This window comes from Equus quagga, chromosome 19, assembly GCF_021613505.1.
Source record: "Equus quagga isolate Etosha38 chromosome 19, UCLA_HA_Equagga_1.0, whole genome shotgun sequence".
In the NCBI taxonomy this organism is placed as follows: Eukaryota; Metazoa; Chordata; class Mammalia; order Perissodactyla; family Equidae; genus Equus; species Equus quagga.
Genome location: NC_060285.1, coordinates 17660262 through 17676549, shown reverse-complemented (window position 1 = coordinate 17676549; position 16288 = coordinate 17660262). Strand labels below are relative to the sequence as shown.

At 43.6% G+C, this 16288-nt stretch overlaps 1 protein-coding gene across 1 annotated transcript in view; it reads right to left on the bottom strand.

Moving 5' to 3' along the window:
- The window catches only part of APPL2 (adaptor protein, phosphotyrosine interacting with PH domain and leucine zipper 2), a 53999-nt gene extending 37920 nt beyond the window's left edge, over positions 1-16079 (bottom strand). Inside the window, exons 1-2 of the mRNA XM_046646199.1 lie at positions 15859-16079; positions 9205-9303 (exon numbers count right to left, since the gene is read on the bottom strand). Of these exons, the coding sequence (XP_046502155.1) occupies positions 9205-9303; positions 15859-15912 (153 nt within the window). The 5' untranslated portion in view covers positions 15913-16079. The remainder of the gene's footprint in view (positions 1-9204; positions 9304-15858) is intronic.
- Between the last annotated feature and the right edge of the window lie 209 nt (positions 16080-16288).

The following is a 16288-nucleotide window of genomic DNA, read 5'->3' as shown; positions in this document are numbered from 1 at the left end:
CAGAAGATTCATGTAAATCCCAAGTTTAAACACAATACCTGGAATCAGGGTGTGAGGGGAAAAATACTCCCTAACTCTAGAAGGCAACATCACAAATGGGGGCAATAAAATACAAAGACTGGACAGGGATGAAGCCATCGGCCAGGAGGCACCCTGCTGACCATCTTCAGCAGTGCTGTACTGAAGCCCAGAGGGCCCGGGAACAAGGGTCTCGGCCTACTCACTGGGCCAACGCCCTGCTGTATCAGAAAGCACCCTGCCCCTCCTTCTGAGTTAGCAGCAGTGGGCTTAAGATGGATTTATTCAAGCTACCTTGGCATCTGCCTGGGGGCAGGACCATGTGGACCATGATTTGGAGATGCACAGAACCATCCTCCTAACGATAGCAGCTAAGATTTACAGAGCATTTAATTCATGCCAGACGCCACACTAAGTGCATTCCATGCATTACCTCATTTAATTCTGACAACCCTGTAGGGCAGGTTCTAATTGTTAACTCAGTTTTACAGATGAAGAAACTAAGGCACACAGAGGTTAAGCCACTTGCCCAAGGTCACACAGCTAGTTAGCAGCTGGGCCCGGATGTGCATCCTCTGTGTGATTCTAAAATCCACACTCTTAAACACTACTCTCTAAGATCCCAGGTCCTGCTAAGAGTATGAGCTGAAAAGTCCTATGCTTTAGACTAGAGTTGACAAATTGTTCCTGTAAAGGGCCAGATACTAATTATTTTTGGCTTGTGAGACATATGGTCTCTGTCACAACTACTCAGCTCTGCTGCTGTGGAACGAAAGCAGCCATAAACAATACATAAATGAATGAGTGTGATTCATTCAGTTAAACGTTATTTACAAAAATAAGAGGCCGGCCCAAGGGCTGTAATTGCTGATCCTGCTTAGACAGTAAAAGTCTCCACAGACCCACTCTTCCACCACACCTCCCTCAGAGGGCTCCCCATTAGGCCACAGTATTTCAGATGCAAGGACCATTTTCTACTCTTCTAAGCCATTCTTTTCTCTATTTTAGAGAAGTCTAAAACTTTTCTTCTCCATATCTGTATCCTTTAGAGACTGGTCAACAGGTATGATAACCACCTCCACGCCTTCAAACAAAAAGAACCACAGGCTACTTGAATTCTCTTCTCTAGGGCTTACCGGAAACTGCTCTCAAAGTAATGGAAGATCCTGCCAGGGAGCTGGCCGCGTCAGACTGCACCCAGGAGCTGCTCACACACCTCCACCGCAGCCCAGGACGAGGCGGCACAGCACATAGCAGCTGCTTCCCAAACAGCTTCCCAAACAGCGGACAGCCGGCCTCTGACAGGCCTCCCCCGGAAATACCTTATGAAAATGCTGGGTATTTTCACATGAGTGTGATTTCAGGCTGCAAGACTCTGTTCTACTGGTATGAGGCCATTGGGAACAAACCATACGTACAAAATGGTCTGTCACCTGCCCTGAAAGGAAACGAACCTCTCCTGTACAGAGCATATTACAGGAAAAGGCTTTTGAACTATACCAACTTTAATCTCATACTTAATCTACTGTACACAAAGGTTTTATGAAATGCTTTACCAACATCAGCTAATTAATCCACACCCTGTGAGGTAAGCCCACATAATTATCTCTGCAACAAGACTTGCAAAACTGGAGCATGGGTGAAGAGTAAATACTAGTAATAACAATTACAAAGACCGCTGCTAATATTTATTGTCTGTTCTAGGCACTTGATACATTTTAGTTAACTCTGATATTTGCTGAAGGCTATAATAAAGGTATTTTGGGTTGAGCATAAGAATGTTCTTCCTCCAACAAGTAAACTTCTGAAAATTTAAGTTTAGAATTAGTGGAAACTGTTCATTTGGTAACCAAGGTATTTTCTAAGGTGTAAAGCCAGCTAAGAAAATGCCTTAATTTGGAAACAAAAATAAAAACGTTAAGTGCTGTTTATCTATTATCACATTTTATCCTTACAATGTACCTATGGGGTAGGTACTATTATCCTCATTTTGCAAATGAGGAGACAAAGGTTCACGAAGGACCCTAACTTTCTAAAATCACACAGCTAGTAACTGGCAGGCAAAGACTCAACTCGGATCTGCCAGACTCACAACCTAAAGCCCAAGTTCTTACCACTATGCTATTCCGATCCAAAGACCAAAACTGTACCCACTTAGTACCCCGCAGGGCCTGCACACAGGAACAGAAATCCCACACTTTTCTAGCTGTAGTCCAGCGGAAGAGGTGGCCTAAAATTCAGATTCTAAATGGAGTTTTGTGAGCAAGATTCCTTTGACACTCTGGAACAGCTCTCTGACTACTATCTACGCTATTTGATGCCTCATAAGAATCCTTAAAAAAGATAACCTGACAAAGGGTTTACTGACAGCATCTCCTATGTTAAACAGAACCTCCAAGGCTGTTGCCAAAACCCGAAAGGAAAACTGAGCTTTTGGCAGAGGAATGTTTATCTTACTGTGGCACAGAGCGCTTACTAACTGCGACTGTCACCTGAAACCATCCCAAGGCCTCTGCGGGCGGCACCATCCATGGTGAAGAGGCCATGGCATGGAGAGGCTGGAAGCAGGGACAGAGGAAATCTGCTAGAGTCAAAGTCACAATGTAGGCATTTGCTTCGATTTATACCAAGTATACAGTCAGAAATGTTGCCTAAAGCCAAGCAGGTGAAAGCCTCGTCCATCACAGGGCTCCCACAAAGCTGGGGTCATGGGTGGCACTAGTTGAGGAGCCCTTGAAATGGGGTGCACATAGACAGCAGTGAGGAGAGCAGAAGGAACGAAGGATAGAAAGCTGTGCTTGGGGCGGGCCACAAGGGGAGGCCTGCTGAGGCCTTTGACATTATTCTGGGGGCAAGGAGGAAGTCCTGAGGCTCTTGGGCAGGAGAATGACAACATCAGACATTAGGAGAAGAAAAACCATGTGTGGCTGTGGTGGAAGGGAAATACCAAAGCGAGAGAATGGCAGGAGGGTCAGGAAACCATTTGTAGAAGTCAAGTGAGAGATAAAAAAGGGTCTGAGCCTGAAGCAGAAAGTGGAGAAGCTGGCAGAGATCTGTGAGGTATTCCCGAGGTAAAAACAGCAATATGCAATGAGTGAGGGAGGAGGAGGAGCAAGGAAAACCGGCTCTAGCCTGGAGGACCGGACGGAGGACCGTGCCTTAGCTAAGGAACTGAGCAGGGGACACAGACTTGAGAATGACAATGAGGCATACAGCTGGGACGTGCTGATGGTTAGTGGAGATGTCCCGAATCCAGTCCTTCACTTAACACCTATGTATTAAACACTCAACAGGGCCAGGCAGGGTGCTGGGCATTGGAGACAAAGAGAATCTGCTCTCAGAGCTCACAGTCCACAGAGGGACAAGAAACCCCACTCACTACACCTTCAGTGCTCTGACCACGTGTACAGGGCATGTGGGCACTGGGGTGAAGGGCGCCTTGGTCAGGAAGGGAGAGAGGGGAGAAAGGAAAGATGTCAGAGACACCTTCTCAGACGTGAGTCAGTCTTAAAGCCAGGAAGGCCATTTGGCAGGGCAAGGGGTTGACGGGGATTCCTGGCAGCGGAACAGTACAGCAGTCCTGAGATGTGTAGGGGGCCTGGCACATTCTGGAAGAGACAAAGATGAGGTTAGAGAACCAGGCTGACGCTGGTGTGTGTGCCCTGCTGGGGAGTTTCAACCTCTGCCTTGTGGTTACAAGGAGCCACAGAAGCGTCTGAAGACAGGGAGGGAAGGGGGGTTTGGACGTGCTTGGTTTGGCTACAAGGTGGAGGAGGGACTCAAGGGGGAAGAGACTGCCCTGCAGACAGCAAGACGGATGAGGAAAGGATGCAACAGCTCAGGAAAGAGCTGAGAACTCACTCTCCACAGCAACAACAGGCCAAAGTCATTTGAAATAAAGACCTAGAGACAAGGGCTAGAACAGATTCTGAAATGGCCAGGCTTTGCTGAAGTGATCTTGTCCACGGGACAAACAGAGACTAACCAAAGGAGGATTCCAGCGGAATTTTAGGGAATGCCAAGACTTAAGGAGCCAGCAAAAGAGTGCCAGGAAAGGAGAACCAAGAACGCTGGGCAGAGACTAGGGGGAGACCTGGGAGAGATCTTGGCATGGAACCAAAGGAAGATAGTCAAGGGGGCATTGTGAGAGGAGTCAGGTGTGGTCTAGGGGCAGAGGGTGGAGAGAGGTTGCGACCGAGGCACTAAGCAGCCCCTGCTGCGCAGTGGGGAGGGAGCCTAGACTGGGGTGGCTCAAGGAGTGGGTATCAAATACCCAGCCAGGAACTGAAGAAAGCAAGTAAGAAAGTCAGGATCAGAGGCCCAAGCTTTTATTTAATCCAAATAATAGTCCCAGTGTACTGCGCCACCGTAACTGTTATTATCTGTCTCAGAAGATGGTTACGTTAACACCAAGGGCACTTCATGCCAGGGACTGATTTCAGCACTTTACAGGTATTTAACCCTCACGACACCTATGAAATGGTTGCTATAATGGCCTCTGTTTAACTGATAAGGAAACTCAGACAATCAAGTGACTTGCCCAGAGTCTCACAGCAAGTGGCCTAGCCAAGACTGGAACTCAGATCTGATGAGTCCAAGGTCACACACTTAACTCCTAGACCTAAGCGAATGAGCCTAGCCCAGAATAACCTTTCATACCAACTTGAAAGCCTTGAATGCCAGCACAAGGAAAAGCTGTAGATCCCACATGCAAACCAAGCGCAGGAACCCAGGCCTCTGAAGGTGTTTCCAGAAACCACTGAGGCTCTCACTCCTTAAGTTACATACATATTTCTTCCCAGTCCGTCATATAAAACTCAATTTGACCAGTTCAGGGCTGTTAAAATGCACTGATTAAAACAATTATGGATAAAAACTAATTAAACAGAGAAGTTACTCTGGGACACAGAAAGGAATTGGCTCCTACCTCTAACATACTATACAAAGCTGCTGGGCTGATAAATGGGGGTTGTTCTATAGTGACAAGAACAACCTGTGAAAGCTCCTACTTCCTTGGCCTCTGCTGCCGTTTCTGGAGACCAGTATGTCAAGACTACAGCACAGTGGTTCAGAGAGAGTGCAGGTTTTGGAGTCAAAAATCTGAGTTCAAATTCTGGTTCTGTCACTCATCAGCTGTGTGACCACAGGCAAGCTGCATAACCTCTCTGAGTCTTAGCTTCCCCATCTGTAAACACATATATACTATAATAATACCTCTCCTTTGTTGTGAAAGCTAAATGAGACCATACACAGGAGATGCTTAGCCTGGTGTGTGATACATTTATGTGCCTAACAAATGGAGGCTGTTTTTATTATTTTTATTATTAAAATATATAGTTCTGCCTCCATCGGCCTCCCATATCCTTCTCCCTCCCCATCACAAGCTCACGCTCCCAGATGCCCATGACTCTCATTTTGTTTCCCAATAGGTACATTAACTCACTTAGTTTGCTATCTATATATATCATTGTTTCTAAAGAAAATATTTTCTTCTTTATAATACCAAATTTATGAATATCTTCCCTTTGAAGTATTTTACTCATATCCCCTCCCACTGTCTCACCCCAATTTGCGAAGATACTATTCCCACCTCCAGTGTGGGCATTTCATTTAGGATTAGTAGTTCTGTACTCCAAAAGGTTTGGGGGAGAAGAGTTGCAGAGATGGGATTACGTTTGAGTATGCCTGCTTTGCTGAAGGACAGAGAAAGAGCCTTAACCATGGTTCTCACTTCAAAGAATTCCATCCAAAATGTACTTAAAAAAATAAGCAACCAAAACAAACAAAAATTCCAACCAGACTGAAGGCACCAACTACAGAGGCTTGTCATCTGTTGGAGGACAAAGACAGGTTCCAAGAGTTGGCAGGTTTCACTAACACTCCCGGGAACATCATTTGACCTGCCCGTTTTCTCAGTACAACACCTGAGAGGAGACGTAAGATTACCTGGTAAGTTTCATTGTAAGATCCTAATAAATCCATTTCTAAAAGATTTAAAAATTTTTAACCTCTCTAGGAAAGAAACAAAGTTATGGCAGATATACAGAATCAAAACAAGTACATCAAATGTATTAAACACAAAATTTGAGCAGATTTAACTGAGTATGTATACATACGCTTCTATTCAGACACTATGGAAGTTTTTAACGTCAATAGTTTGCAAGATAGCAGATCTAAGTAACTGGTCTCTGCTTTACTAACGCATGAGAAATGCGTACAGCTTCCTTCATTCAAATGACCCACAATGGAGCACTTGGTTCCCACCACGTGCAAAGGCACACCTGAGTTAAGAGACCAGACGTGACTCCACGACTGCTGTAAAATGCTGAAAACAGCTCATGGCCTATAGCTTCATTCTAGCACGTAAGCCAAATAAAATGTACAATTTCCTCAGAACCAGCTACAGTCAGCAAAACTGCTCACAGAACTTTCCTCTAGTCTTTCTCCCTCTTCCTCTTTCTAAAACTAACGTCCAAAAGACATTCACTAAATCAGAATCCAGAAATTTACATGTGGCCTCAGCTAAAATACCGTTTATGAACATTTATCATTTATCAGCAGCATAAACTTGGTTTTTAAAATCTAATAATGAAAATAAACACCTTGCTAAGTGCCTCTGTTTTTAAAAATGAAATTATAAAACTCTATTAATCTAATTCAACATGTCTAGGTATAAAATATTTAAGAAACAATGTAAAATAAAACCAAGAAAACATAACTTAGGGAAAAAAGTTGAATAAAAACATTGAGAAGTATTACTATATATACGTGTGAGTGTGTGTCTATCTATCTATCTATATATAGACAGACAGACACACACACATACATAAACATATGCACATATACATACATACACATGTATATATGTGTATACACACACATATAAACAAACTGAGCCAAAAGAGGTCAGAAAAGTTTTCTTTTTTAATTAAAAAGAAACAAAACACCTAAGCCTTCAAATAAACCTGAAAAACCAATTGACCCTGACCCAGCCGATCTGAATGCCACTGACCATGGCTGGAAAGTGTCGCTGAGTCTGGCAGCACTAACCAGACGTTCTCGCTTGCCTCTGCTGCAGCAAACGCCGAGGCAGGAGGAAGGGTTTCTGGCCAGTAGGAGAACCCATGTGATGATCATGTGGTGTGAATTAAAAGCCGTTACAGCCTCTTGGAATGCAAGACCCACTTAATTTTGGCAAAATGTAGTTTTCTGGCTCAAAAGAAAAAACACACAAGAGAGCGTTTGGACATCTCTAAGTAAATGAGTCTGACAGACATAAAAGGCAGAACAGTCTCTTAGGAGTGGCAGAGACACAGTCCCTAAGTCTTGGGACTCTTAAACCTTAAACAAGAGACAAACCATTTAATGACAATATTCAAATTACTGAATAGCAAGCAAGTTCAGCTATGAGCCCAGTAAAAAAAATTTCTATTTTCTTAAATTTTGAATATTTAGGGAAAAATACAAAAACATACAATATGAATAAATAGGGCTTAAAGTTGACAAAGTATGTCCCCTTCTCTGAATGTCTTATCAAAACAAGCAAAACCACAAATGAGCACCTGATTCTTTTGGTTGTTAAAATCAGTTCCAATTAATAAGTTATACTTGTATAACACAGTATATTTTGCAAATCTCTATCTACAGCCTGAACTCTGGATCTGAACTTTCAGCAAGATCTCTTTCTCCACTTGGATGTCTCATGAACACCTAAGAATCAGCCTTTCAAGAAAGAATTATGATTGGTGTCCCCACCATTACACATACACACATACAGACACACACCTCCCCACAACGATCCACCCTGATGTTCAACTTAAAAACCTAGGCGTCACTCCTGATTCATCCTTCACCCATCCAAGCCCTTCACATCCAATGAATCACCAATCCGCCTCCTAAATACCTCTGCAATTCATCCGCCTCTTTCCATTTGTACTGCCACTTCCCTACTTCAGGCCACCATCCCCATGCTTAGTAGTTAAGAGTTTAGGCTTTGGCTTCAGGCTGACTTGCTCTGCCATGTATTAATGGGTTAGACTGGGACAAGTTACTCATCATCAGAATCCTTAAGTCTCCTGACCTACAAAATGAGAACAATAACAATACCAACCTCAGAGTTCTGGGGGAATTTAAATGAAATGAACCACGTAAAAGCCCCTGAAACTATGCCTGGAACTGTGCCTGGAAGCTATGAAGTATTCAATAAATCTCAACGATCACAATCATCCTCCTGTGGATGCCCAGCACAATTCCTCTCGGTTAGGTGACCGCCCTCTCCTAGCACCTCTAACACTCTTTGGTAATTGTTTTGTCTGTCTCCCAACCCAACTGTAAGTTCCCTAATGGCAAAGACTGAGTCCTTTTCCCATATGTGGTATGAATGAATGACTAATAAAACAACGATGACAGTAAGTGATTATAAATGAATATTAAGAGCTATATAATAATAAATGACTATATGTGATTATTATTATTTTATACTAAATGTATTTCTTTAGAGATCAATGAAAAAAGAAACATATTAACACGCACAGACTTGTCAGCAAGGAATCAATAATGAAAAGTATCAGTTGCCATAATATTTTGACGTGTAATATAACGAATTTTAGTTTTAAGGAACTCAGAAGTCTTAGAAAGTATTACATGAGCACTTCCTGATCTTAAAAAGATTCACTTTTGCTATTCAGCAATTTATTTTCCATGTTTTGCAAGTCAGAGATATTTGTTCCTCAAAACAAAGAAGCCACCCAGTAGTTTCAGAACCGTGACTCAAGTCTTTTCAGAGGAAGCACTTGAAGCACCTCCAGCCGCCTCCACTGACATCGTAGACTGTCCATTTAGAGAAAGACAGAGCACGCCTCGGACACTGAACCCACTCAGTCACAAGTAGGAAGGGGAGACTTGAACGTTTCCCTTTGGGGTGGAATTTTTTTTAAAAATTAAAAACAGTTATGTGGTCCCTCTCTACTGGTTCTACTAGTTACAGGAAAATCATCCTCCTTCTTAAGCAATGAAAACAAACTGTTTTTTAAGGTGAACAGAAGTGAGAAAAACAATTGTGATCTTATTTCAAAATTTTAAATGATGTTGTTCTGACTCAAATCTCTCAACCTCCTGAGAGAAGTTCAAGATGAGGGCCCAGGGCCCCTACTCTGCTCCTCTCCCGGTGAGGGAACAGCGGGATACCTGGGCTCCGTAGACACGCTGCATGGCCTGGAGCAGCTGGTTGGTATAATCTGTGAGGGTGCCGGCATCTTCTTCAAATACGCTCAGTAAAGAGCGAGTCTGCAAAAAAACAAGAAAAGACGTCAGTTTTATTTCTGAGTGTAAAAGTTACAAAGGAGGTAGAAAACACACACGCACAGAAATGGGGAGCGAAGCTGCCTGTTCTCTAGCTTTATTATTTTATTGATAAACTAGTACAAGTTGATTCCAGGAGCTTTAATTTAGAACTCTTTTTCTAATTCTGTAGACTACAGTGCGAGGGCAAACTGAATACAATTTTAGGACTGAGGGCCGGAGAAGCAAAGCCAATTTTTAAAAGATTAACACTCAAGTGCTATTATTTGTCTCAACTTCAGCCTCTACCTAAGAACCAGGAAAGTCCATCCAATTAAAAAAAGCGTTAAAAGGGCAGCTTCTCCCTTCAAGCCCATAAACTGATGTCAGAGTCGGCCTGTATGTGTACCTGAGGTGTGGTCACCCAGCACGGCACCATCTCAGCAGTTAACCATCTGTCTGGTTTTCTGCAATCCTGGACGTCTTATAAGAGTGTATCATTCTTTCCTCTTAAGATACTACAGTCAATTTCCGTGTCTTTCGTCATATTTTATTCAACCAATTTTCAAACTCGTGGCCAGGAAATTTCACATACCCTGGGCCCAGTGGCAGTAGTTCTGGACACAAAACTAAAAAAGCAACTTAACAAGAATGCGAGCTCAGTTCCTTTGGGAAGACTAACTACTCAGTGCTCTGAGACCAGCTGAGCCATGTCATTAGATGAAAGGTATTTCCTATCACTTTCGTGCATAGTGCCTGACACACGCAGAGCACTAAAGAAATATCTATACATTGGATGGTGTGTGGAGAAGTATCAAGGCATCGCATAAGAAACCAAACCTACTCAAGGGACTTTCGTTAACGTGTCCAGCACAGTGGGAATTAAAAATACTACATTAATGATAATGGGATCTCTATTTCAGGAAATAAACCATTAGGCACAGAAGGAAGAATAAGCTACAGAAACACCTTTAATAAGGTAATACCAAAGCATTTTACAAAGAACAATCAACTACGGCTCATTATTTTCCTGGAGATGAATTTCAACTCCTTCTTTTTCTTACCTATCTCAGGTAAGAGCAATAACCGACCCCAAAGCACCCCCACAAACTGGCACAGGAACCGAGGCATTTGGATCATTCCACCCCTGACTTTATTCTGCCAACTCTGGTGCACTTCATAGCAATACATGCTTATCCTGGCTTTGCCAGAGGTCTTTAAGGCTAAAATACCTGCTCTTGAGACTAATGTACTCTCTTCAGTACCAATTCTCATCAAGAGAAGGACTAGAATGTAAACAAAACAAAAATCATAGTTGTCACCCACTGGATCTCATAATCCACTAATGGATTAGTGGCTGTCAACCAGTAGGTGAAAAACACTGGTTTAGAATTCCTCATTACATCTCTTTAAAATACACTATTTATTTGGGAAAAAAAAAAAAAGATGATTAAAAGACATTCTCAGAAACTATACTGGGTGATCTATCAGTTTATATTCATTCATTCATGTATGCATCTCTGCCTTCATCCAATAACTGATGAAACACTGTGCTGGGAACTGAGACCGAAAGGTGATGAGAACTGACTCTGTTCACCAGGAGCTTACAGTCCACTGGGCCTCTCAAAGGATCTGGGATCATCTTGGGACCATGTCAGTCCAGGGTTCAAATTCAGGCTCTAACACTAATTTGCAAATAACACTGGAGATAAGGAATGTACATAAAGTTCCTACCAGTGCCTGACATATAGTGATAACAGATGATACTGATAATGAAGATAATGAACTTTGCTTATTATATACCAGCACTAACGGCTTTACATGTATGATTTTATTTCAATACCACAGCAACACTCTTATCTATACAGTTATCTATAAATGTCATCTAATAGTAGAGGACCTTTTTGTATTCATGGTGCCAATGCTGCAGGAGCCCACCAATGTTTATTACGATTCTTCTGCTTTTCTTTGCTATAACTAATATATCCAGGAGAAAGGGCAGGAAAGAGTGATACAACTGGATTGAGGATATTTAAGTTTTGTAAATACTACTGATGTCCACTTAGTCAAGTCCTATTTATTGTTCTTAATATTCTTAGGAATAAAATGGAATGGAAAATGAGAAGCTGAAAAGGGCTCATGTAAATGTCCTCTACAAAGAGAATAGAAAGAAAACTAAAACTACCATTTACTCTGTACCTCCTATGTGTCAGATACTATGCTGAGCACTAAATATTTATTTCATTTAATTCTTCCAACAACTTTATGAGGTGGACACCATGGAGACATTAACCCCATTTTACAGCAGATGAAACTGAGGTTCATCAAGGTTAAAGAAACTTGCTCAATCTCTCATGACTGGGAAGCAGCAGAGCTGGGAGGTAAAGCCAGGTCTGGGTGGCACCAATGGTCATGCCTCCTCCACTGCAGGAGGCTGCACTCGTCACCCAGCAGGGTGAGTTTTATCAGTGGGCACGTTTTTGGTCCACAGCCCACAGTCCTGGAGCTGGCTTCTCTTTGGTCATCCTACTGTCATGCTCTCACTTCTGACAACTGCCACAGAATGACATCACCAGTGTTGGTTCATTTTCCTTCTTTACACTCTGGACATGTTTACCATGACACTCATTAGAACTGACTAGAAAACTCTAGTCATCCCCTTCTAATTTAACTAGGCCATGATCACCCCTGAAAAAAATGTACCCTGCTATCTCAGACACTTTTTTGATATCCAAATTTGTCACCTCCACATCTGCTTAAACTTATATTTGGAACAACAGGCATATTCTGAGACATAAAGCAGGAATGAGACCAAGCACCAGGCAAAGGTACACCAGCTGCTCAAAAATTCTACAAAAAAGTCAGAAAGACATTGGTGCACATTACTTACAAAGACAATAACAGCAATCATTTATGGAGTTACTATGACATGCAGGTAAGAAGACACTTCACATGTTATTTACTCTTCATAAAAATTCCATTAAGTAACTATTTCTATTCTAATTTTACACATATGGAAACACAAGCTCAGACAGATTGAGTAACTTGCCTAAGGTAACAGTGGCAGAATCATTGGAATTTGAATTCTATTCTTTTTCTAGTACCTGACACCCTCAAGAGTATACCTGGACAGAAAAACAAAACTAAACACCCTACAGATAGAGCCTCAGCTCCACATCGTCTTTCTAGCTTAAAGAAACTGGGTGTTACTTAATAAAATAGTCTGAGACATTTTTTACTCTCAAGAATAGCATCTAATTATATAATGACACAATTTTAATAGCTCTGATTGTAAAATACATATGTGTATTTAAAATGTATATAACATATATGTTTTAGATATATACATGTATATATATGAGATAAATATATCATTTTTAAGGGAAAAACAATTAAAGTTCTTACACCCACAGTTTGGCGGAAGGAGAGAAATGTCTCAGAAGAACCACGTCTGCAGAATGGAAAAACGTATTATACACCAAGAGAACCGCAGGACAAAACCCCTCCACAATGAAAACCACCACCAGGTCAGGTTTTGAGGCATCTTGCTTGAGTAATGAAAGGCCTGCTTTGGTGGAGAGGGCTGTTCCAGCTGGACCACTCATTGCATAATCTCACAACTAAGTCTTCAATTTCTCTGTGCTTTAGTTATGCCAACTGCAAAGGCAACAAACAAACAAAAGACAAAAATCAAAACAAAACAGCAAGCAATAGTACTGTTGTCTTCACCTTCTCTCAGAAGCATGCTACTCACAGACAAGGGAAGAAGGCCCTGAAGTATGAGCTGCAGCAGCTCCAAGTCGCATTTGTGTTCCTACCACAGCAGTATTCCCACAGTACCGAACTGCCGCTCTCCTTATCTGTCTCCGCTCTCCTTATCTGTCTCCGGGACTAGACTGTGACCCAGTGGAGGGCAGGCACTCTTATTTGTCACTACATTCCCAGCACCTAGCAGTGCCTGGCCAGGAGCAGACAGCAATGGAGAGAAGCATCTCAAGCCTCAAAACATTCTGCCTCTCATAGCTCAAAGGTAACCAGAAATAATACATGTACGCACATGGACTAGTCTTACAATACATCGTGCAGTACTAAAACGGAAGAAACGAACGAACAGATGTGTCTAAGGTCAGTCAAGCGCTATTCAGCTCTTCTTGGGTCACTGAGTTCAAACAAAAGCTTTTGTGTTCATTTAATGAATCCTGTGCAACCAGGTTACTGGAGCAACCCTCATAACTACTCTACATAAAACTAGAGGAAACAAACAATAGACGGTTTCTTAGGATCTTTTCCTTTAGTGAAACATTTTAAGTCACCAATGACAGAAAAGCCAGGTGCTAGGTAGCTGGGCTAACTTGAACAACACAGGCAGACCGCCTGGGTTCCAATCCTGGCTCTGCCACTTTACAGTGTACAACCCTGGCCAGCTGTTTAACTTCTCTGCTCTTTGTAATTTTAATAGAGGACCTACTTCATAAGATTGTTGGGAGGATTAAGTGAGTTAATGAAGGTAAAACATTTAGAACAGTTCCTGGCACATAAAATGCATGCGTGATATAGGTGTTTGCTATTGTTTTTACTTTTTACTCGTTTAAACTAAGGAGTTGGGTTAGATTCCTTCCAGGTCCAAGGCTGAGTCTCCTTAGGAGTAAAGCCACAGTAGGCACATGCCCCATACAAGAATGTTAAATAAATATGCTCTGACGATCATCAAAGACCTTCTTGAAAGTTAGCTTCCATTTAACAAGCTCACCAAGAACCCTTGTTGGGTAACATCCAGGTCTTGAAAGCACTGACAAATTCCTTACATTAAGAGGAAGGTTAAATAGGAATGACAATGCTTCTAAACATCCTCTTCCACACACAAGCTCATAAACCATGCAGATATGATAGAATTTTAAAGACCCTTGAAGATCATCTGCTCCATGTCCTTCATTCTGCAGAGACGAAAACTGAGTCAGTCACAGAGTGGGGATAAGTGACTTGTCCAAATCACATGATAAGTTAGAGTTAGAGCCAGAATTAGGACCCAGGTCTCCTGACTTGCTTGCCAGTCCTCCTTCCGCTTCCTCACAGCTGAGAAAATCCTGTAAACCACTCAGAAACAGTGCGTATTCATTTACGGGAGAGCCAAAAATTCAGAATGGGACTTATTGGTGAGGGCAACGTGGAGAATCAGTGCAACCTCTCCAACCTGGCTCAGCCATCGCCACATTCAGTTAAGAAAGCAATACATCTTTGCACCTCAATTTCTCCAACTACAAAGCAAATGGAAATCCTCATTCAAAATGATATCGTTAGCAATTCTACATTATTATCTTCAGATCCCATACAATATACGCGAGGATGGACCAGGATGGGTGAGAAAAATGACTTCTACCAAGGGTTTTGGTCTGTTTAAAATGCCAGTAGTCTAGAGACTTAAAAAAGTCCTTTGAAAAGTCAATCAGACCAGCAGATACCAATTAAAAAAAAAAAACCACAGTTTGCTTACTCTTTCTAACTTGCATACGTGTAAGGAAGAACACAAAGAAACCCGCTCAAGGCTACTGAGCACACAGCCCTTCTGACTACTTATTCTGAACTGGAAAGATGCAGAGTGGGCATAGGATCATCCTGGGAGGACAATCACTAAGAAGAAAAAGGAAAAGAACCAAAAAGAGAAAAGAAACCCTGAAAGGAAACAGGTTAATCTCATTCTAATTTTTCAAGAGTTGAGACACTGGGGAATAAAGAGATTTATTGAAATTAACCCAGGGATGCAGAACCAGGACAGCAGATAGGAAGCTGAGGAGATGTTAATGAAGGAGAACAAAGGTCCCCCGGGGAAAGGTGCACCGAATTATGAACTAAAGTCACTCTGCACTCATTTGCTATATTTACACACCAGCTTTCATCCACAGAGCTCAAAGGACTCCACTCTCATCTTGAGCGTGCTAATGAAGTTCTCCTGGGCGATAAACGGGGCAGGTATTGTAATTTTCCCTTCACAAATGGGAAAACAGGGCCAAAGGGAGGCCTGGTACCGCTGGGAAGGAGATCCAGGCTCTACCTCCCATTCTGGCCCTAAACCCACCCGGTCCCATCACATCAGTAGCGGTAGGAATAATAAAAATAAGATTAACACCTTACTCTGTTATCAGACATTGTCCGCTAACAACTTTATTGGCATTTCCTTACTTCATTCTAACAACTCTAAGAGGCAGGTACAGATATTATCCCTATTTTACAGATGACAACACTGAGGCACCAAAAGGTTTAAACTACGTGCCAGAGGCACTGAGCTGGTCAGCGGCAGAGCCCGAGTCGAGGCCGGGGAGCCTCAGCTTCAGCTGCTGGGAAAGAGGTCAGGACACAAAGGCTCCGGCCGCGGGGGCTGTCCCGGGTCCCCCGGCTCTGCCTGAGGGATGTCCCCTCGCGGAGGGTCCCGGGCGCAGGACAGGGCCGGGCCCGCCCCCTCCGCGCCCCCTCGGGCTCCGGCGTGCCCCCGGCCTCCCCCCGGGGCTGGAGGGGCCTCCTCGGCCTCACGCCCGCGGGCGAGAGGGAGCGGCGCGGCGGAGGTACCTGGGGGCTGTCCTGCAACGCCTCCTCTAGCAGGAGCTTGTCCACGGCAGGCATGGTGCCGCGCAGCGGGGCCGAGGGCCGGGTGGAAGGGCGGAGGGCGGGAGGTGCAGCCGCCGAGGCTGCTCCGGGCTCGAGCGACGAGAGGGACGCTCTGTGCCCCTGGCGGCCCGGCACGCGCTCACGCCTGGCCAGTGGCCGCCGCCGCCCGCCCGTCGGCCCTCCTCTCAGCCCTGCCCTCAGGATCAACAGGAAGTGTGGCGAGCACCCGGGCCGACCACAGGAAGTGTGGCGAGCCCACTTCCGGCGCGCCCACGCCTACGGGCCGCCGCAGACCCTCCCGGCCCACCCCGCGGCTCCTTGAGTGCCTGGGTTGTCAGGTTCCATGGTCAGGGAACTCGGACGCTCGTGCCCGTCGATTCAAAGAAAACCC